This window comes from Somniosus microcephalus, unplaced genomic scaffold, assembly GCF_052327205.1.
Source record: "Somniosus microcephalus isolate GS21.2 unplaced genomic scaffold, FLI_Smic_1.0 unresolved_chr1, whole genome shotgun sequence".
In the NCBI taxonomy this organism is placed as follows: Eukaryota; Metazoa; Chordata; class Chondrichthyes; order Squaliformes; family Somniosidae; genus Somniosus; species Somniosus microcephalus.
Genome location: NW_028225179.1, coordinates 67,883,124 through 67,904,361, shown reverse-complemented (window position 1 = coordinate 67,904,361; position 21,238 = coordinate 67,883,124). Strand labels below are relative to the sequence as shown.

General features: G+C 51.2%; 1 protein-coding gene across 1 annotated transcript in view; it reads left to right on the top strand.

Moving 5' to 3' along the window:
* Positions 1–21,238, top strand: part of LOC147095463 (uncharacterized) — a 124,083-nt gene that overhangs the window by 57,115 nt on the left and 45,730 nt on the right. Inside the window, exons 3-5 of the mRNA XM_085973642.1 lie at positions 10,300–10,341; positions 18,287–18,334; positions 19,185–19,226. Coding sequence (XP_085829768.1) covers positions 10,300–10,341; positions 18,287–18,334; positions 19,185–19,226 — 132 coding nt within the window. The remainder of the gene's footprint in view (positions 1–10,299; positions 10,342–18,286; positions 18,335–19,184; positions 19,227–21,238) is intronic.

Here is a 21,238-nt window from a genome sequence, read left to right as displayed (position 1 = left end):
TCTCTCACACTCCTGTATCTGGGGAGGTCCCTCTAACCCTCTCTCACGCTCCTGTATCTGGGGAGGTCCCTCTAACCCCTCTCTCACCCTCCTGTATCTGGGGAGGTCCCTCTAACACCTCTCTCACACTCCTGTATCTGGGGAGGTCCCTCTAACACCTCTCTCACACTCCTGTATCTGGGGAGGTCCCTCTAACACCTCTCTCACACTCCTGTATCTGGGGAGGTCCCTCTAACCCCTCTCTCACACTCCTGTATCTGGGGAGGTCCCTCTAACCCCTCTCTCACACTCCTGTATCTGGGGAGGTCACTCTAACCCCTCTCTCACACTCCTGTATCTGGGGAGGTCCCTCTAACCCCTCTCTCACACTCCTGTATCTGGGGAGGTCCCACTAAACCTCTCTCACACTCCTGTGTCTGGGGAGGTCCCTCTAACCCCTCTCTCACACTCCTGTATCTGGGGAGGTCCCTCTAACCCTCTCTCACACTCCTGTATCTGGGGAGGTCCCTCTAATCCCTCTCTCACACTCCTGTATCTGGGGAGGTCCCTCTAACCCCTCTCTCGCACTCCTGTAACTGGGGAGGTCCCTCTAACCCTCTCTCCCACTCCTGTATCTGGGGAAGTCCCTCTAACCCCTCTCTCGCACTGCTGTACCTGGGGAGGTCCCTCCAGCCCCTCCCTCACCCTCCTGTATCTGGGGAGGTCCCTCTAACCCTTCTCTCACACTCCTGTGTCAGGGGAGATCGCTCTAACACCTCTCTCACACTCCTGTATCTGGGGAGATTGTTCTAACACCTCTCTCACACTCCTGTATCTGGAGAGGTCCCTCTAACACCTCTCTCACACTCCTGTATCTGGAGAGGTCCCTCTAACCCCTCTCTCACGCTCCTGTATCTGGGGAGGCCCCTCTAACCCCCTCTCTCATTCTCCTGTATCTGGGGAGGTCCCTCTAACCCCTCCCTCACCCTCCTGTATCTGGGGAGGTCCCTCTAAACCCTCTCTCACACTCCTGTATCTGGGGAAGTCCCTCTAACCCCTCTCTCGCACTGCTGTATCAGGGGAGGTCCCTCTAACCCCTCTCTCACACTCCTGTATCTGGGGAAGTCCCTCTAACCCCTCTCTCGCACTGCTGTATCTGCGGAGGTCCCTCTAACCCCTCTCTCACACTCCTGTATCTGGGGAGGTCCCTCTAACCCCTCCCTCACCCTCCTGTATCTGGGGAGGTCCCTCTAACCCCTCTCTCACACTCCTGTAACTGGGGAGGTCCCTCTAACCCTCTCTCCCACTCCTGTATCTGGGGAAGTCCCTCTAACCCCTCTCTCGCACTGCTGTACCTGGGGAGGTCCCGCCAGCCCCTCCCTCACCCTCCTGTATCTGGGGAGGTCCCTCTAACCCTTCTCTCACACTCCTGTGTCAGGGGAGATCGCTCTAACACCTCTCTCACACTCATGTATCTGGGGAGATTGTTCTAACACCTCTCTCACACTCCTGTAACTGGAGAGGTCCCTCTAACCCCTCTCTCACACTCCTGTATCTGGGGAGGCCCCTCTAACCCCCTCTCTCATTCTCCTGTATCTGGGGAGGTCCCTCTAACCCCTCCCTCACCCTGCTGTATCTGGGGAGGTCCCTCTGAACCCTCTCTCACACTCCTGTATCTGGGGAAGTCCCTCTAACCCCTCTCTCGCACTGCTGTATCAGGGGAGGTCCCTCTAACCCCTCTCTCACACTCCTGTATCTGGGGATGTCCCTCTAACCCTTCTCTCACACTCCTGTATCTGGGGAAGACCCTCTAACCCCTCTCTCGCACTGCTGTATCTGGGGAGGTCCCTCTAACCCATCTCTCACACTCCTGTATCTGCGGAGGTCCCTCTAACCCTTCCCTCACCCTCCTGTATCTGGGGAGGTCCCTCTAACCCCTCCCTCACCCTCCTGTATCTGGGGAGGTCCCTCTAACCCCTCTCTCACACTCCTGTATCTGGGGAGATTGCTCTAACACCTCTCTCACACTCCTGTATCTGGGGAGATCCCTCTAAACCCTCTCTCACACTCCTGTATCTGGGGAAGCCCCTCTAACCCCTCTCTCGCACTGCTGTATCAGGGGAGGTCCCTCTAACCCCTCTCTCACATTCCTGTATCTGGGGATGTCCCTCTAACCCCTCGCTCACACTCCTGTATCTGGGGAAGTCCCTCTAACCCCTCTCTCGCACTGCTGTATCTGCGGAGGTCCCTCTAACCCATCTCTCACACTCTTGTATCTGGGGAGGTCCCTCTAACCCCTCCCTCACCCTCCTGTATCTGGGGAGGTCCCTCTAACCCCTTTCTCACACTCCTGTAACTGGGGTGGTCCCTCTAACGCCTCTCTCACACTCCTGTATCTGGGGAGGCCCCTCTAACCCCATCTCTCATACTCCTGTATCTGGGGTGGTCACTCTAACCCCTCTCTTGCACTGCTGTATCTGGGGAGGTCCCTCTAACCCCTCTCTCGCACTGCTGTATCTGGGGAGGTCCCATCAACCCCCTCTCTCATACTCCTGTATCTGGGGTGGTCACTCTAACCCCTCTCTCGCACTCCTGTATCTGGGGAGGCCCCTCTAACCCCCTCTGACACTGCTGTATCTGGGGAGGTCGCTCTAACCCCTCTCTCACACTCCTGTATCTGGGGAGGTCCCTCTGACCCCTCTCACACTCCTGTTTCTGGGGAGGTCTCTCTAAACCCTCTCTCACACTCCTGTATCTGGGGAGGTCCCTCTAACCCCTCTCTCACACTCCTGTATCTGGGGAGGTCCCTCTAACCCCTCTCTCGCACTCCTGTATCTGGGGAGGTCCCTCTAACCCCTCTCTACCACTCCTGTATCTGGGGAGGTCCCTCTAACCTCTCTCTCACACTCCTGTATCTGGAGAGGTCCCTCTAACCCCTCTCTCACACTCCTGTTTCTGGGAAGGTTCCATTAACCCCCTCTCTCATACTCCTGTATCTGGGGTGGTCACTCAAAGCCCTCTCTCACACTCCTGTATCTGGGGAGGTCCCATTTAAACCCCTCTCTCACACTCCTGTATCTGGGGTGGTCACCCTAACCATTCTCTGACACTCCTGTATCTGGGGAGGTCCCATTAACCCCCTCTCTCACACTGCTGTATCTGGGGAGGTCACTCTAACCCCTCTCTCACACTCCTGTATCTGGAAAGGTTCCTCTAACTCCTCTCTCACACAATTGTATCTGGGGAGGTCCCTCTAACCCCTCTCTCACACTCCTGCACCTCGGGAGGTCCCTCTAACCCCCCCCCCCTCACAGTCCTGTATCTGGGGAGGTCCCTCTAACCCCCCTCTCACACTCCTGTATCTGGGGAGGTCCCTCTAACCCCTCTCTCACACATTCCTGTATATGAGGAGGTCCCTCTAACCTCTCTCTCACACTCCTGTATCTAGGGAGGTTCCTCTAACCCCATCTCTCACACTCCTGTATCTTGGGAGGTCCCTCTAACCTCTCTCTCACACATTCCTGTATCTGGGGAGGTCCCTCTAACCTCTCTCTCACACTCCTGTATCTGGGGAGGTCCCTCTAACCCACTCTCTCGCACTCCGGCATCTGGGGAGGTCCCTCTAACCCCTCTCTCACACATTCCTGTATCTGGGGAGGTCCCTCTAACCCCTCTCTCGCACTCCTGTATCTGGGGAGGTACCTCTAACCATTCTCTCACACACTCCTGTATCTGGGGAGGTCCCTCGAACCCCTCTCTCGCACTCCTGTATCAGGGGAGGTCCCTCTAACCCCTCTCTCACACTCCTGCATCTGGGGAGGTCCCTCTAACACCTCTCTCACACATTCCGGTATCTGGGGAGGTCCCTCTAAGCCCTCTCTCGCACTCCTGTATCTGGGGAGGTCCCTCTAACCCCTCTCTCACACTCCTGTATCTGGGGAGGTCACTCCAACCCCTCTCTCACACTCCTGCATCTGAGGAGGTCCCTCTAACCCCTCTCTCGCACTCCTGTATCTGGGGAGGTCCCTCGAACACCCTCTCTCACACTCCTGAATCTGGAGAGGTCCCTCTAACCCCTCTCTCACACTCCTGTATCTGGAGACGTCTCTTTAACCCCTCTCTCACACTTCTGTATCTGGAGAGGACTCTCTAACCCCTCTTTCACACTCCTGTGTCTGGGGTGGTCCCTCTAACCCCCTCTCTCACACTCCTGTATTTGGGGATGTCCCTCTAACACCTCTCTCACACTCCTGTATCTGGGGAGATCCCTCTAACCCTATCTCTTGCACTACTGTATTTGGGGAGGTCCCTCTATCCCCTCTCTCACACTCCTGTGTCTGGAGAGGTCTCTCTAACCCCTCTCTCACACTCCTGTATCTGGAGAGTTCCCACTAACCCCTCTCTCACACCCCTGCATCTGTGGAGGTGCCGCTAACCGCCTCTCTCGCACTCCTGTATCTGGGGAGTTCCCTCTATCCCCTCTCTCACACTCCTATATCTGGAGAGGTCCCTCTAACCCCTCTCTCTCCCTCCTGTATCTGGGGAGATCCCTCTAACCCCTCACTCACACTCCTGTATCTGGGGAGATCCCTCTAACCCCCTCTCTCACACTCCTTTATCTTGGAAGGTACCTCTAACCCTCTTTCACACTCCTGTATCTGGGGAGGTCCCTCTAATGCCCTCTCTCACACTCCTGTATCTGGGGAGGTCCCTCTAACCCCTCTCTCACACTCCTGTATCTGAGGAGGTACCTCTTACCCTCTCTCACGCTCCTGTATCTGGAGAGCTCCCTCTAACCCCTCTCTTACACTCCTGTATCTGGGGAGGTCTCCCTAACCCCCTGTCACACTTCTGTATCTGGGGAGGTCCCTCTAACCCCTCTCTCACACTCCTGTATCTGGACAGGTCCCTCTATCCCCTCTCTCACACTCCTGTATCTGTGGAGGTGCCTCTAACCCCTCTCTCGCATTCCTGTATCTGGAGATGTCCCTCTAACCCCTCACTCACACTCCTGTATCTTGGAAGGTGCCTCTAAATCTCTCTCACACTCCTGTATCTGGGGAGGTCCCTCTAACCCCCTCTCTCACACTCCTGTACCTGGGGAGGTCCCTCTAACCCCTCTCTCATACTCCTATATCTGAGGAGGTACCTCTTACCCTCTCTCACACTCCTGTACCTGGAGAGTTCCCTCTAACCCCTCCCTCGCATTCCTGTACACGGGGAGGTCCCTCTAACCCCTCTCTCACACTCCTGTATCTGGGGTGGGCCCTCTAACTCCTCTCTCACACTCCTGTATCTGAAGAGGTCCCTCTAACTCCTCCCTCGCATTTCTGTATCTGGGGAGGTCCCTCTAACCCCTCTCTCACACTCCTGTATCTGGGGAGGTCCCTCTAACCCCTCTCTCACACTCCTGTATCTGGGGAGGTCCCTCCAACCCCTCTCTCACATTCCTGAATCTGGGGAAGTCCCTCTAACCCTCTCTCACACTCCTGTATCTGGGGAGGTGCCTCTAACACCTCTCTCACACTAACGTATCTGGGGAAGTCCCTCTAACACCCCTCTCACACTCCTGTATCTGGGGAGTTCCCTCTGACCCCTCTCTCACACTAACGTATCTGGGGAAGTCCCTCTAACACCCCTCTCACACTCCTGTATCTGGGGAGGTCCCTCTGACCCCTCTCTCACATTCCTGAATCTGGGGAAGTCCCTCTAACCCCTCCCTCACCCTCCTGTATCTGGGGACGTCCCTCTACCCCCTCCCTAACCCTCCTGTATCTGGGGAGGTCCCTCTAACCCCTCCCTCACACTCCTGTATCTGTGGAGATCGCTCTAACACCTCTCTCACACTCCTATATCTGGGGAGATTGCTCTAACACCTCTCTCACACTCCTGTATCTGGGGAGGTCCCTCTAAACCCTCTCTCACACTCCTGTATCTGGGGAAGCCCCTCTAACTCCTCTCTCGCACTGCTGTATCTGGGGAGGTCCCTCTAACCCCTCTCTCACACTCCTGTATCTGGGGAGGTCCCTCTAACCCCTCTCTCACACTCCTGTATCTGGGGTGGTCACTCTAACCATTCTCTCACACTCCTGTATCTGGGGAGGTCCCATTAACCCCCTCTCTCACACTGCTGTATCTGGGGAGGTCACTCTAACCCCTTTCTCACACTCCTGTATCTGGAAAGGTTCCTCTAACTCCTCTCTCACACAATTGTATCTGGAGAGGTCCCTCTAACCCCTCTCTCACACACTCCTGTATATGGGGAGGTCCCTCTAACCTCTCTCTCACACTCCTGTATCTAGGGAGGTTCCTCTAACCCCATCTCTCACACTCCTGTATCTGGGGAGGTCCCTCTAATCTCTCTCTCACACATTCCTGTATCTGGGGAGGTCCCTCTAACCGCTCTCTCACACTCCTGTATCTGGGGAGGTCCCTCTAACCCACTCTCTCGCACTCCTGTATCTGGGGAGGTCGCTCTAACCCACTCTCTCGCTCTCCTGTATCTGGGGAGGTCCCTCTAACCCCTCTCTCGCACTCCTGTATCTGGGGAGGTCCCTCTAACCCCTCTCTCACATTCCTGCATCTGGGGAGGTCCCTCTAACCCCTCTCTCACACACTCCTGTATCTGGGGAGGTCCCTCTAACCCCTCTCTCACACATTCCTGTATCTGGGGAGGTCCCTGTAACCCCTCTCTCGCACTCCTGTATCTGGGGAGGTCCCTCTAACCCCTCTCCCGCACTCCTGTATCTGGGGAGGTCACTCTAACCATTCTCTCACACACTCCTGTATCTGGGGAGGTCCCTCTAACCCCTCTCTCACACTCCTGCATCTGGGGAGGTCCCTGTAACCCCTCTCTCACACTGCTGCATCTGGGGAGGTCCCTCTAACCCCTCTCTCACACATTCCGGTATCTGGGGAGGTCCCTCTAACCCCTCTCTCACACTCCTGTATCTGGGGAGGTCCTTCTAACACCCTCTCTCACACTCCTGAATCTGGAGAGGTCCCTCTAACCCCTCTCTCACACTCCTGTATCCGGAGACGTCTCTTTAACCCCTCTCTCACACTTCTGTATCTGGAGAGGACTCTCTAACCCCTCTTTCACACTCCTGTATCTGGGGTGGTCCCTCTAACCCCCTCTCTCACACTCATGTATGTGGGGTGGTCCCTCTTACCCCTCTCTTACACTCCTGTATTTGGAGAGGACCCTCTAACCCCTCTCTCACACTCCTGTATCTGGAGAGATCCCTCTAAACCCTCTCTCACACTCCTGTATCTGGAGAGGTCGATCTAACCCCTCTCTCACACACCTGTATCTGTGGATGTGACGCTAACCGCCTCTCTCGCAATCCTGTGTCTGGGGAGGTCCCTCTATCCCCTCTCTCACACTCCTATATCTGGAGAGGTCCCTCTAACCCCTCTCTCTCCTTCCTGTATCTGGGGAGGTCCCTCTATCCCCTCTCTCACACTCCTATATCTGGAGAGGTCCCTCTAACCCCTCTCTCTCCCTCCTGTATCTGGGGAGGTCCCTCTAACCCCTCACTCACACTCCTGTACCTGGGGAGCTCTCCATAATCCCCTCTCTCACACTCCTTATCTTGGAAGGTCCCTCTAACCCCCTCTCTCACAATCCTGTATCTGGAGAGGTCCCGCTAACCCCCTCTCTCACACTCCTGTATCTGGAAAGGTCCCTCTAACCCCCCTCTCACACTCCTGTATCTGGGGATTACCCTCTAACCCCTCTCTCATACTCCTGTACCTGGGGAGGTCCCTCTAACCCCCCCTCGCACTCCTGTATCTGGAGAAGTCCCTCTAACCCCTCTCTCACACTCCTGTATCAGGAGAGTTCCCTCTAACCCCTCTCTCACAGCCCTGCATCTGTGGAGGTGCCGCTAACCGCCTCTCTCGCAGTCCTGTATCTGGGGAGGTCCCTCTAACCCCTCTCACACTCCTGTATCTGGGGAGGTCCCTCTAACCCTCTCTCACACTCCTGTATCTGGGGAGGTCCCTCTATCCCCTCTCTCACACTCCTGTATCTGGAGAGGTCCGTCTAACCCCCTCTCTCTCCCTCCTGTATCTGGGGAGGTCCCTCTAACCCCTAACTCACACTCCTGTATCTGGGGAGGTCCCTCCAACCCCCTCCCTCACACTCCTTTATCTGGGGAGGTCCCTCTAACCCCTCTCTCACACTCCTGTATCTGAGGAGGTCCCTCTAACCCCTCTCTTACACTCCTGTATCTGGGGAGGTCTCCCTAATCCCCTCTCACACTCCTTATCTTGGAAGGTCCCTCTAACCCCCTCTCTCACAATCCTGTATCTGGGGAGGTCCCTCTAACCCCCTCTCTCACACTCCTGTATCTGGGGAGGTCCCTCTAATCCCTCTCTCACACTCCTGTATCTGGAAAGGTCCCTCTAAACCCCCTCTCACACTCCTGTATCTGGGGAGGTCCCTCTAACCACTCTCTCACACTCTTGTATCTGGAGAGGTCCCTCTAATCCCTCTCTCACACTCCCGTATCTGGAAAGGTCCCTCTAACCCCTCTCTCACACCCCTGTATCTGGGGAGGTGCCTCTAACCCCACTCTCGCATTCCTGTATCTGGAGAGATACCTCTAACCCCTCTCTCACACTCCTGTGTCTTGGAAGGTCCCTCTAACCCTCTCTCACACTCCTGTATTTGGGGAGGTCCCTCCAACCCCCTCTCTCACACTCCTGTATCTGGGGAGGTCCCTCTAACCCCTCTCTCACACTCCTGTGTCTTGGAAGGTCCCTCTAACCCTCTCTCACACTCCTGTATTTGGGGAGGTCCCTCCAACCCCCTCTCTCACACTCCTGTATCTGGGGAGGTCCCTCTAAACCCTCTCTCGCACTCCTGTATCTGAGGAGGTCCCTCTAACCCCCTCTCTCACACTCCTGTATCTGGGGAGGTCCCTCTTACCCCCTCTCTCACACTCCTGTATCTGAAGAGGTCCCTCTAATGCCTCTCTCACACTCCTGTATCTGGGGAGGTCCCTCTAATCCCTCTCTCGCACTCCTGTATCTGGGGAGGTCCCACTAACCCCTCTCTCACACTCCTTTATCTGGGGAGGTCCCTCTAATCCCTCTCTCACACTCCTGTATCTGGGGAGGTCCCTCTAACCACTCTCTCACACTCTTGTATCTGGAGAGGTCCCTCTTACCCCTCTCTCACACTCCTTTATCTGGGGAGGTCCCTCTAACCCCTCTCTCACACTCCTGTATCTGGGGAGGTCCCTCTAACCCCTCTCTCACACTCCTGTATCTGGAGAGGTCCCTCTAACCCCTCTCTCGCACTCCTGTATCTGGGGAGGTCCCTCTAACCCCTCTCTCACACTCCTGTATCTGGGGAGGTCCCTCTAACCCTCTCTCACACTCCTGTATCTGGGGAGGTCCCTCTAATCCCTCTCTCGCACTCCTGTATCTGGAGAGGTCCCTCTAACCCCTTTTACACTCCTGTATCTGGAGAGGTCCTTCTAACCCCTCTCTTACACTCCTGTATCTGGGGAGCTCTCTCTAAACCCTCTCCCACACTCCTGTATCTGGGGAGGTTCCTCTAACCCCCTCTCTCACACTCCTGTATCTGAGGAGCTCTCTCTAAACCCCCTCTCACACTCCTGTATCAGGGGAGATTCCTCTAACCCCTCTCTCACATTCCTGTATCTGGTGAGGTTCCTCTAACACCTCTCTCACACTCCTGTATCTGGGGAGGTCCCTCTAACCCCTTTCTCAAACTCCTGTATATGGGGAGGTCCCTCTAACCTTCTCTCTCACACTCCTGTATCTGGGGAGGTCCCTCTAACCCCCTCTCTCACACTCCTATAGCTGGGGAGGTCCCTCTAACTCCTCTCTCACACTCCTCTTTCTCGGAAGACATTTCTATCTCCAGTCTCTGTGGAAGGAGAATAGGTGTGCTGGGAGAGTCCATGATAGGGGAGTGTGTACATGGGCTGTGGGAGGAGATTAAATGGGTGGGGGGAGTCAGTGATAGCAGAGAGTGTACATGGGCTGTTGGAGGAGATTAAATGGGTGGATAGAGTCCGTGATAGGGGAGAGTGTACATGGGCTGTGGGAGGAGATTAAATGGGTGCGGAGAGTCAGTGACAGGCGAGAGTGTACATGGGCAATGGGAGGAGAGTAAATGGGTGGGGAGAGTCAGTGATAGGGGAGAGTGTACATGGGCTGTGGGAGGAGATTAAATGGGTGGGGAGAGTCAGTGATAGGGGAGAGTGTACATGGGCTGTGAGAGGAGATTCAATGAGTGGGGAGTGTCCCGGATTTGCTGATGTCTTGTGTTGTAAATTCTAGGTTATGGTGGTGCTGCTGGACTCCAGCCTGGTTATGGGAATGGTAAGTGAGTCCCTTGTTCCTAAACTCGATTTCCATACTTTATTGCCTCTGTGTTGGGATTGAGTGAACTTGAATTTATGTTGTGGGTTTTCGCACTGTCAGGAAATCCCAACGCACTTCACAGCCAGTGGATTACTCTTTGAAGTACGGTCACTGTTGTTAGGTAGGAAAACGTACCTTCCAATCTGTGCACAGAAAGATCCCATCTTATAATTAATCATCTGTTTATAAGAATGGTGCTGGTTGAGTGGGTAATATCGGCCCCAGGACGCCTGCTCTTCTTCCAATAGTGTCCCTGGTGTTCTTAACAGCCACCTGAACAGGGAGACTGGACCCAGGGAGTGTCGGCCTGGATTATGGGGCTCGGGTCTCTGGTGAGTGTGTGTGGGGCTCGAACCTACGACCTTCAGACTGACAGGTGAGAGGAACCTGTGACTGAGCCAAGCTGATGCAGGAGATCAGGTGGTAATTGAGATCTAGAGAGGGGACGTTGAGGCTCCTCACCCACCTCACTGTCTCCGACACGGTACAAGTTAAAGACTGGCTGTGAAACAATTGGGAAAAAATTGAGTCGCGCCCCATTTGGGGCGCTACTTTTAGAGCCGCAAAAAAATTAGTGCCCCCGCAGCCAAAATTCATCGGTAGCGCCCCAAGAGTGAAGCGGGGTGCTACTGGAAGCGGCCCGCCCTCCCTCTTGGGGCACTGCGAGTGAATATCGTGCCGCAGTATTGCAGGCCTTCCTCCCCTTCTTAAAGGGGAGGGGCCTTGCGCAGCGCCACCCGGGGCCCAGCTGGGCCCCCGTGGATCGGGAGTGCTGGCAAAAGAGCCCGGCACGCGAGAGAAGTGCCGGCAGAGGGGGCAGGTGCTGGCAGGTGGCCAGCAACAAAAATGGCCACCCAGCACCTCGCCTTTAATTAGCGCCGCCCCGGCCACAGGTAGGCCCCCCCGACCCCGTCGGACACAGCGTCCAGCGGCAATCAAGGGGCGCTACCGAAGATCGCGGCCGGGGCGCGAGCGGGGCCCTGCGCATGGCGATGACGTCATCGCCGGTGATGCAGCGCCATGGGGCGCTAACGGTTACCACCGTCGCTAACCTCCCGCTGAATTTCGTGGGAGGCGTTGGTGGCGTCACGCCTAGGCGCTAGTTGCTTTGTGCCCCGTCTGCGCCTTAAGAGGGCGCTAATGGGAGGCGCAAAGCAACCGAATTTCTCCCCCAATATTTCTTGTACCCCTAGCCTCCAACCTCTCTCCATCACTCTCGCTGTCCCTCCCTCACGCTATCTGTCTCTCTTTCTTTGTTTATCTCTGTCTCTCTCACACTCCCTCTGCTCTCTCTCTCTCTCTGTCTCTGTCTCTCCCTCTCTGTCTCTCCCTCCCTGTCACTCCATCTCTCTCTCTGAGTCTCTCTCTCACACTCTCTGTTTCTCTCACTCTCTCTCTCTCAGTCTCTCTCTCACACTGTCACATTCTCTCTATCTCTCTCGCACTCTCTCTCTGTCTTTCTCTGACTCTCTCACACACACTCTCTCTCACTATCTCTCTCTGTCTCTCACTCTCACACTCTCTCACACACCCTGTGTCTCTCTGTCTCTCTCATACTCTCTGTCTCTCTCATACTCTCTGTCTCTCATACACTCTGTCTCTCTCTCTGTCTCACTCTCTCTCTCACTGTCTCACTCTCTGTCTCTCTGTCTTTCTCTCTCTCTCTCTCTTCCTCTCTCTGTCTCTCTCTCTCTCTGTCTCTCACACTCTCTCTTTCTCTCTCTCTCTCGTCTTCCTCTCTCTGTCTCTCTCTCTCACACACACACATACACACACTCTCTCTCTCTCTCTCGCTCACACACTCTCTCTTTCTCTCTGTCTTCCTCTCTGTCTCTCCCTCTCTGTCTCACACACACACTCTCACTCTCTCTTTCTCACACTCTCGCTCTCACAGTCTCTCTCTCTGTCTCTCTCACACACTCTCACACTCTCTCTCACACTCTCTCTGTCTCTGCCTCACACACACACTCTATCTCTCTCTCTGTCTCTCTCTGTCTCTCTCTCTCTGTCTCGGTCTCTCTGTCTCACACTGTATCTCTCTCTCTCACACACTCTCTTCTCTCTCTCTCACACTCTCTCTCTCTCTGTCTCTCACACTCTCTCTCTCTGTCGCTCTCTCTCTCTCTCTCTGTCTTTCTCTCACACTCTCTCTCTCTCTGTCTCTCACTCTCTCTCACACTCTCTCGGTCTCACTCTCTCTCTCTCACACTCTCTCACTCTCTCTCTCTCTCTCTCTCTCACACTCTGTCTCTCTCTCACACTCTCTCTCTCACACTCTCTCGGTCTCTCTCTCTCTCACTCTTTCTCTCTCTCACACTCTCTCGGTCTCTCTCTCTCACACTCTCTCACACTCTCTCTCTCTCTCTCTGTGCATCTTTCCTTTGTGCCTGATGATGTTTTACATTCTCTCTGCTGCCCTGGACATTCAGAGCCTTGTAAAGTGGGGAAGTGGTTATTCTTATGTTCATTATTAAATATACATTCAAATTATGAACACAGCTAGCTTTTGCTAGTTACTTTATTGAGCATATGTGGACTAGGTACAGTATCTGTAGAGGCTTCCATCTTGACTGCTGTCTTGTGGGTAGCCTAGTGCCTCATGGGTAATGTAGTCTTAATATACATACAGCTGGGTAGTGTAGTCTTATACATACAGCTATATACAGCTCTACACAGCTCTACGGCTCCACCTAGTGTCCACTATAGAATGACATGTTATTGATCATTACATCCCCCTTTCTTTGAGGTTTAACAAAATCAATATCAATCAACTTTCAAGAAAACAATAAAGATAATATCAGTAACACTTTTGTCAGTGCTCTATAAACATAAACATTTTCAAAACAGTCAACACATTTTCAAAGCTTTACATTGTACTCAAAGATTAAGTCCATCAGGCTCTTTTACTTCACGTGTGGATCTTCTCAACCCGGGTAAGTCTGATGTATCTTCATGAGATTGTTCTGGCGGTGAATGACAAGATGCAGTTGCGGCATTGTCATCAATCTGGTCTTGAATAGTCTCTTGTGTTTTTAGGAGGGAACGGCGGTTCCTCCTGAGAATCTGTCCTTCCTCAGTTCTAACAGTGTATGACCTTGGTCCTACTTCCTCAAGAGCTGTAGCTTTCCTGTTCCATGCATCTGGATCCTCAATCCTGACAACATCATCCCTTGTCAATGGTTTTAGAGTTTTGGATGACTTGTCATAGTATGATTTCTGTTTCAGCTTTAACAGTTGAAGTCTCTGTCTCAGTTCCTCACTTTGCTGTTCTTTTGCACAGCAGGGTAGCATGGTGTGCAACTTGCGACCCATTAGTAGTTCAGCAGGTGAAGAACCACAGTCTAAAGATGAGGCTCAGTAGCTCAGCAGGGCGAGATAAGGATCAGACTTGCTTTCTGTCGCTTTCTTCAGTAGCTGCTTGAGAACTTGAACACCTTTCGCTGCCTTACCATTTGACTGAGCATACAAAGGACTGGATGTGATGTGTTGAAAGTCATAATGTGCTGCAAACAGTTGCCACTCCTTACAGTTGAAGCACGCACCATTGTTGCTAACAGCAATCCTGGGAATTCCATGTCTGGCGAAGATAGATTTCACATGCATTATGACACTGCTTGCTGTGGTGCTTGAGAGCAGCGCCATCTCAGGATAGTTAGAATAGTAGTCAATCACTATTAGATAGTCTTTACCATTTAAATGAAAAAGGTCCATACCAACCTTTTGCCATGCTGCTGTTGGTATGTCAGCTACTATCATTGGTTCCTTTGCTTGTTTGTTTTGGTGTTTCTGACATGTCTCACATTTGCCTATCATGTTCTCAATGTCCTTATTTATGCCAGGCCAATAAACAGTGTCTCTTGCTCTCCTTTTGCATTTTTCAATTCCGAGGTGTCCCTCATGAATCCTTTTGAGCATGTCTTGACGTAGAGCCTGTGGAATGACTATTCTGTTCTGTTTTAGTAATATTCCACTTGCGACACTCTATTCTGACCTTATGTGAAAATATTTTGGACAGGAACCGTTTGGCCAACCATGATGAATGTTCTCTATTACTGTTTGTAATACTGTATCTTTTACTGTTTCTTCTGCTATTTGCTTTGATTTTGTGTCTGACACGGGCAGCGCAGCAGTGACCATACTCACATGAACATCCACGCCTTCTTCAGTAGAGCTCACATGACTCATTGTGGGTGCTCGGGATAGTGCATCTGCTAACACTGTGGGGGAGAAATTGGGTGAGTAGCGCCACCTGTTAGCGCCTAAAGAGGCAGTCAGTGGCTGTAGCGCCACTGGCTGCATCTCCCATGATATTCAGTAGGGGCACTAATGGTGGCATTAGGCATTTGCGCTGCACCGCCACCGATGATGTCATCGGTGCGCGCAGCACCCCATTCGTGCCCCGTTCGCGATATTTGGTAGCGAACGCCGCAGTTGCGCCGCTCGCTACCCATGCCTGGTTCACGGGGCCTTACTGTGCCGGCAGCGGCGCAAGTTAAGGTGGAGGTGCGGGGCGGCCGCCTTTTTGGCGGCCGCCTGCCAGCACCTCCGTCCCCGGCCTCCTAACCACCCCCCCGCGGCATTGCCGGCTGTTTCCCGAGAGCCCGGCACTTCTCCTTGGTGCCGGGCTCATTTACCGGCACTCGCGAGCGGGGATCACGCTGTTGCAGGCACCTCCCCCTTAACAGTGGGAGGAAGGCCTGCAGTACTGCAGCGTGCCGTGCCGCAGCGTGTGGTGCTGCAGCACGTTGCGCTGTGATATTCAGTTTCAGCGCCCTAAGAGGGACGCGGAGCGCCTCGAGCCGCGCCCCGTGTCCCTCGAACAGCAATGAAACTGAATATCTGACGATCGCTAAAGCCTCGAACGCTGCGCTAAATCCTGCGCTCAGGCGACTTTTGCACCACTTTGGCGCCCCAACCCAATTTCTAGGCCTATGTATTTGCCTGGTGTGTAGATCAGTTCAAAGTCATATCTTTGCAGCTTCATCATGAGTCGTTGAATCCTTGGAGACATCTCATTCAGGTTTTTTTTTATGATGGCAACCAAAGGGCTGTGGTCTGTCTCAACTGTGAAGGTGGGAAGTCCATATATGTAGCCATGAAACTTTTCTAGTCCAACTACCAAGCCTAGACCTTCCTTTTCAATCTGGGCGTATCGACACTCAGTATCAGTCATAGACCTGGAGGCATAGACAACAGGCTTCCAATCTTCACCCTCTGCTTGTAGCAAGACCGCACCTAGGCCATCTTTTGATGCATCCGTTGACACTTTGATTCTTTTTGTTGGGTCAAAGAAGGTGAGTACAGGTGTGGTTGTCAGCACTGTTTTGAGGTTCATCCACTCTTGTTCATGTCTTTCTGTCCATGCGAACTCATTTGTTTTATGTAGCAGGTCTCGCAGACAGGCTGTCTTGGCTGACAAGTTAGGAATGAACTTTCCAATGAAGTTTATCATCCCCATGATGCGTAGCACTCCTTTTTTGTCAGTGGGTCGGGGCATGTTGAGTATGGCGTTTACTTTTTCCATATCTGGCTCTATTCCTTTACCAGATAGATTATCTCCTAGGAAAGTGACTTCCTGGACGCCAAACTGACACTTGGCTTTGTTGAGCTTCAGTCCATTCCGGCGTATGCTCTGTAGCACTTTAGTCAGTCTCTCATTGTGTTCTTTCAGTGTGGAGCCCCAGATGATGATGTCATCAACATAGACCCGAACTCCTTCCGGACCTTCAATTATGTGTTCCATCGCTCTATGAAAGATTTCAGATGCAGATATTATCCCGAAAGGCATTCTGAGGAAACAATACCTGCCAAATGGTGTGTTGAAGGTACTGTATTTGGTGCTCTATTCATCCAGTTTTAGTTGCCAAAATCCTTGTGAGGCATCGAGCTTTGTAAGGTATCTGGCACCTGACATTTCACTGGTGATTTCTTCTCGCTTGGGAATCTGGTAGTGTTCACGTTTTATGTTTGCATTTAAGTCCTTTGGATCCATGCATATTCTTAGATCATTGTTCTTTTTCTTTACACATACCATGGAGTTAACCCAGTCTGTTGGCTCTTCGACTTTCCTGATGACTCCTAGTGTGGTCATTCTGTCCAGTTCATTCTTGAGCCGGTCATGCAGGGGTGCTGGAACTCTTCGTGGAGAATGTACCACTGGCTGAGCATCCTCCTTTAGCTGGATCTTGTAAGTGAATGGTAGAACTCCAAATCCTTTGAACACATCCTGGAAATTATTCACTACAGAAACCACCGAGTCATCTGGTCTGCTTATGGCACAGTTTATACGGTAGACTCTTTTGACCAGTTCTAAGTCCTCACAAGCTTTGTCACCCAGTAGTGAATCAAGCCTTTCAGCCACAACAGAAAACATGAGATGATGCACTTTGTCTTTGACTGTCACTTTAAGTCTGCATACACCTAAGCTATCTATTTTCTGTCCACTATAGTCCTTCAGTAGTACTGACATTTTCTGTATTTTGGGCTTTTCTTTCATATTGTTAATGTCACTCATACTGATTAAGTTTGCTTTTGCACCAGTGTCCAGTTTCAATGTAACTAATGCTCCATTTATCTGCAGTGGGATCATCCATTTGTCCTCTTTTACTGCATTAACTTTATGTTCAGCATTGTCCATTTCTGAGGGCTGCACATTTTCTGTATCCTTTTTGATATTGTCACATGACACCATTCCTACAAAAAATGTCGTCCTTAAATCAGTGTCCTCAATTACATTAACTCGTTGCTCTTTCTTAGTTTGTACTTTTGAAAAGCATTGTTTGGCAAAGTGATTCTTTCCATTACACTTTGTGCACATTTTTCCAAACGCTGGGCATTGTCTTAACTGGTGTTTGTAACCACAGCGTTTACAATTAAAAATTTCATCCTCCGATTGCTTTTCATTTCTGTTCTGCCCATGTTTCTTCCCCTTATAGGACACAGCACCGACAGCAGCATTATCACTCATTACAATCGCATCATTATTGATTTCACTGAAAGTCTTTGCGTGCTTTCGAGCTAGCTCGCTGGCTTGGCATATTTTCACCGCATTTTCCAAATTTAGTTCGGTTTCTCTCAACAGACGTTCCCTGACTTTTTTATCATGAATACCAAACACAATCTGGGCACGAATCATGGATGCTTTGAGCTCAGAGAAATTACATGTCTGTGCTTTCAGTTTCAGATCAGTTATAAAGCTATCAAAAGTCTCATTTTGCTGCTGTGTCCGAGAACGGAAGATGTATCTTTCATACGTCTCATTCTTTTTGGGAGAGCAATGTGCATCAAATTTTTTTAGCACATCTTCTAATTTTTCTCTGTTCTCCTCTGGATTAAATACAAATGTAGTAAACACCTCTATCGCCTGTGAGCCTGCAACCGTAAGCAGCAACGCTATCTTCCTTGCGTCTGTCTTTGTACCGAATCCGATGGCTGCAATGTAGAGTTCGAATTGTTGTTTAAAAGTCTGCCAATTGTAGTCGATTTTTCCTGTGAGTTTCAAACGCTCTGGTGGCTTCAAATTCTCCATGTCGCTTTTCACAATTTTTAGCAGATCTTCACCACCCTGGTACCATCTTATGTTCATTAATAAATAGACATTCTTATTATGAACACAGCTAGCTTTTGCTAGTTACTTTATTGAGCACATGTGGACTAGGTACAGTATCTGTAGAGGCTTCCATCTTGACTGCTGCCTTGTGGGTAGCCTAGTGCCTCATGGGTAATGTAGTCTTAATATACATACAGCTGGGTAGTGTAGTCTTATACATACAGCTATATACAGCTCTACACAGCTCTACGGCTCCACCTAGTGTCCACTATAGAATGACATGTTATTGATCATTACAGTTATAGGGACTCACTCTCCTCCATCCTCTCACTCCGTTCGCTTTCTTTGGTGCAGGAGCTGGAATGCAAGCTGGACCAGGCGGCAAAGGCCCGAAGCCTGCAGGTAGATTTTTGTTCCTCCGTCGCCTCCCATTGGTTGTTCGTGGGCAGTGTTGGGCTTTCACAGGTTGGGTGGCAAAGTGTCGAGCAGCTTTCGCTGTGCAGCCACAGTGCGTAGGAACAGGAGGAGGCCATTCAGCCCCTCGAGCCTGTTCCACCATTCAATCGGATCATGGCCGATCTGTACATAGGAACCGGAGGAGGCCGTTCAGCCCCTCGAGCCTGTTCCACCATTCAATCAGATTTTGGCCGATCTGTACAGAGGAACGGGAGGAGGCCGTTCAGCCCCTCGAGCCTGTTCAAACATTCAATCAGATCATGGCCAATCTGTACATAGGAACAGGAGTAGGCCGTTCAGCCCCTCAAGCCTGTTCAAACATTTAATCAGATCATGGCTGATCTGTACATAGGAACAGGAGGAGGCCATTCAGCCCCTTGAGCTGTGGGAGGAGATCAAATGGGTGAGAGAGTCAGTGATAGGGGAGAGTGTACATGGGCTGTGGGAGGAGATTAAATGGGTGGGGAGAGTCAGTGGTAGGAGAGAGTGTACATGGGCTGTGGGAGGAGATTAAATGGGTGGGGAGCGTCAGTGATAGGGGTGAGTGTACATGGGCTGTGGGAGGAGATTAAATGGGTGGGGAGCGTCAGTGATAGGGGTGAGTGTACATGGGCTGTGGGAGGAGATTAAATGGGTGGGGAGAGTCAGTGATAGGGGAGAGTGTACATGGGCTGAGTGAGGAGATTAAATGGGGGGTAGAGTCAGTGATAGGGGAGAGTGTACATGGGATGTGGGAGGAGATTCAATGGGTGGGAAGTGTCCCTGATTTGCTGATGTCTTGTGTTGTGAATTCTAGGTTATGGTGGTGCTGCTGGACTCCAGCCTGGTTATGGGAATGGTAAGTGAGTCCCTTGTTCCTAAACTCGATTTCCATACTTTATTGCCTCTGTGTTGGGATTGAGTGAACATTAATTTATATTGTGGGTTTTCGCACTGCCAGGACATCCCAACGCACTTCACAGCCAGTTTATTACTCTTTGAAGTACGGTCACTGTTGTTAGGTAGGAAAACGTACCTTCCAATCTGTGCACAGAAAGATCCCATCTTACAATTAATCATCTGTTTATAAGAATGGTGTTGGTTGAGTGGGTAATATCTGCCCCAGGCCACCTGCTCTTCTTCCAATAGTGTCCCTGGTGTTCTGAACAGCCACCTGAACAGGGAGACTGGACCCAGGGAGTGTCGGCCTGGATTATGGGACTTGGGTCTCTGGTAAGTGTGTGTGGGGCTCGAACCCACAACCTTCAGACTGACAGGTGAGAGGAACCTGTGACTGAGCCAAGCTGATGCAGGAGATCAGGTGGTAATTGAGATCTAGAGAGGGGACGTTGTACGTTGTTTGAGGCTCCTCACCCACCCCACTGTCTCCGACACGATACAAGTTAAAGACTGGCTGTTAAACAATATTTCTTGTACCTCTAGCCTCCAACCTCTCTCCATCACTCTCTCAGTCTCTCCCTCACACTATCTGTCTCTCTTTCTTTGTTTCTCTCTGTCTGTCTCTGTGTCTCTTTCTCTCTGTCACTCCCTCTCTGTCTCTCAGTCTGTCAATTCAATTCAAATCGCTTTATTGGCATGATAAGGTACATCTTATGTTGCCAAAGCATCGAAATACATTTATGGTTGAACACGTAAACGCAGATCTATTCATACAGTGTATAAACAGATATATCCCTGAGTGTATAAATATACATTCGTATAATTCGTATATACTCTTTTCTTAGGTTTACTGGTTGTCCCTCTGTTTATGGCAAGCTGTAACATAGTGTGCCGCTAGTGTTACACAGTTTCTCTCTTCCCCTAGTAGGTATGAGAGTTTTTGGTTGTCATTCAAATTTCTGAATTCAGGGCATATTTGTGAGAATTTTTGGTAGAAATTCTCCCTGATGCCCTGATATTTTCCACAAGCTCTCCCTCTGTCTCTCTCTCACACTCTCTCTGTCTCTCTCTCTCTCTCTCTCTCTCACACGCTCTCTCTCTCTCACACTTTGTCTGTCTCTCTTCTCTCATGTAAGAAATCACACAACACCAGGTTATAGTCCAACAGCTTTATTTGAAATCACAAGCTTTCGGAGCGCTGCTCCTTCTTCAGGTGAAGTGGAGAAATGCATAAAGACACAGCTTATATAGTCAGAGAATCATGTCAGATGTTTACAGGTAACCTTTCCAACTGCCATTTATCACACCTCGGCAGAGAGATAATCACAGCAGTCAAAGGTGTGAATGGTGTCCAAACAGGTCAGTCAGGGAAACATTACATCAAAGAACAATGAGGTGGGGTCACAAGGGGTAAAATATTGCAGATGCTGGGGTCTGTATGAAAAACAAAAAAACAGACAAAAAACATTTTTTTTTGGCTGGAAATCACAGCAGGTCCAGCCGCATCTGTTTAGAGAGAACAAGCCAATGTCGACTCGAGTCTTCTCTCACACTCTGTCTCTCTGTCTCACACACTCCCTGTCTCTCTCTCTGTCTCTATCTCACACGCTCTCTCTCTGTCTTTCTCTCTGTCTCTCGCTCACACTCTCTCACACTCTCTGTCTGTCTCTCTCTGTCTGTTTCTCACATTCTCTCTGTCTCTCTCACACCCTCTCTATCTCTCTCTCTGTCTCTCTCACACTTTCTCTCTCGCGCACTCTCTGTCTCTGTCTCTTTCTCTCTTTCTCTGTCTCTCACACTCTGTCTCTCTGTCTCACTCTCTCACACTCTGTCTCTCTTTCTGTCTCTCTCTCTGTCTCAGTCTCTCCCCCTCTCTCTCCCTCACACACACACAATTCCAATTCCAATTCCAATTCAAATGCTTTATTGGCATGAAAGTTTACAGAGAACCATATTGCCAAAGCTTACATA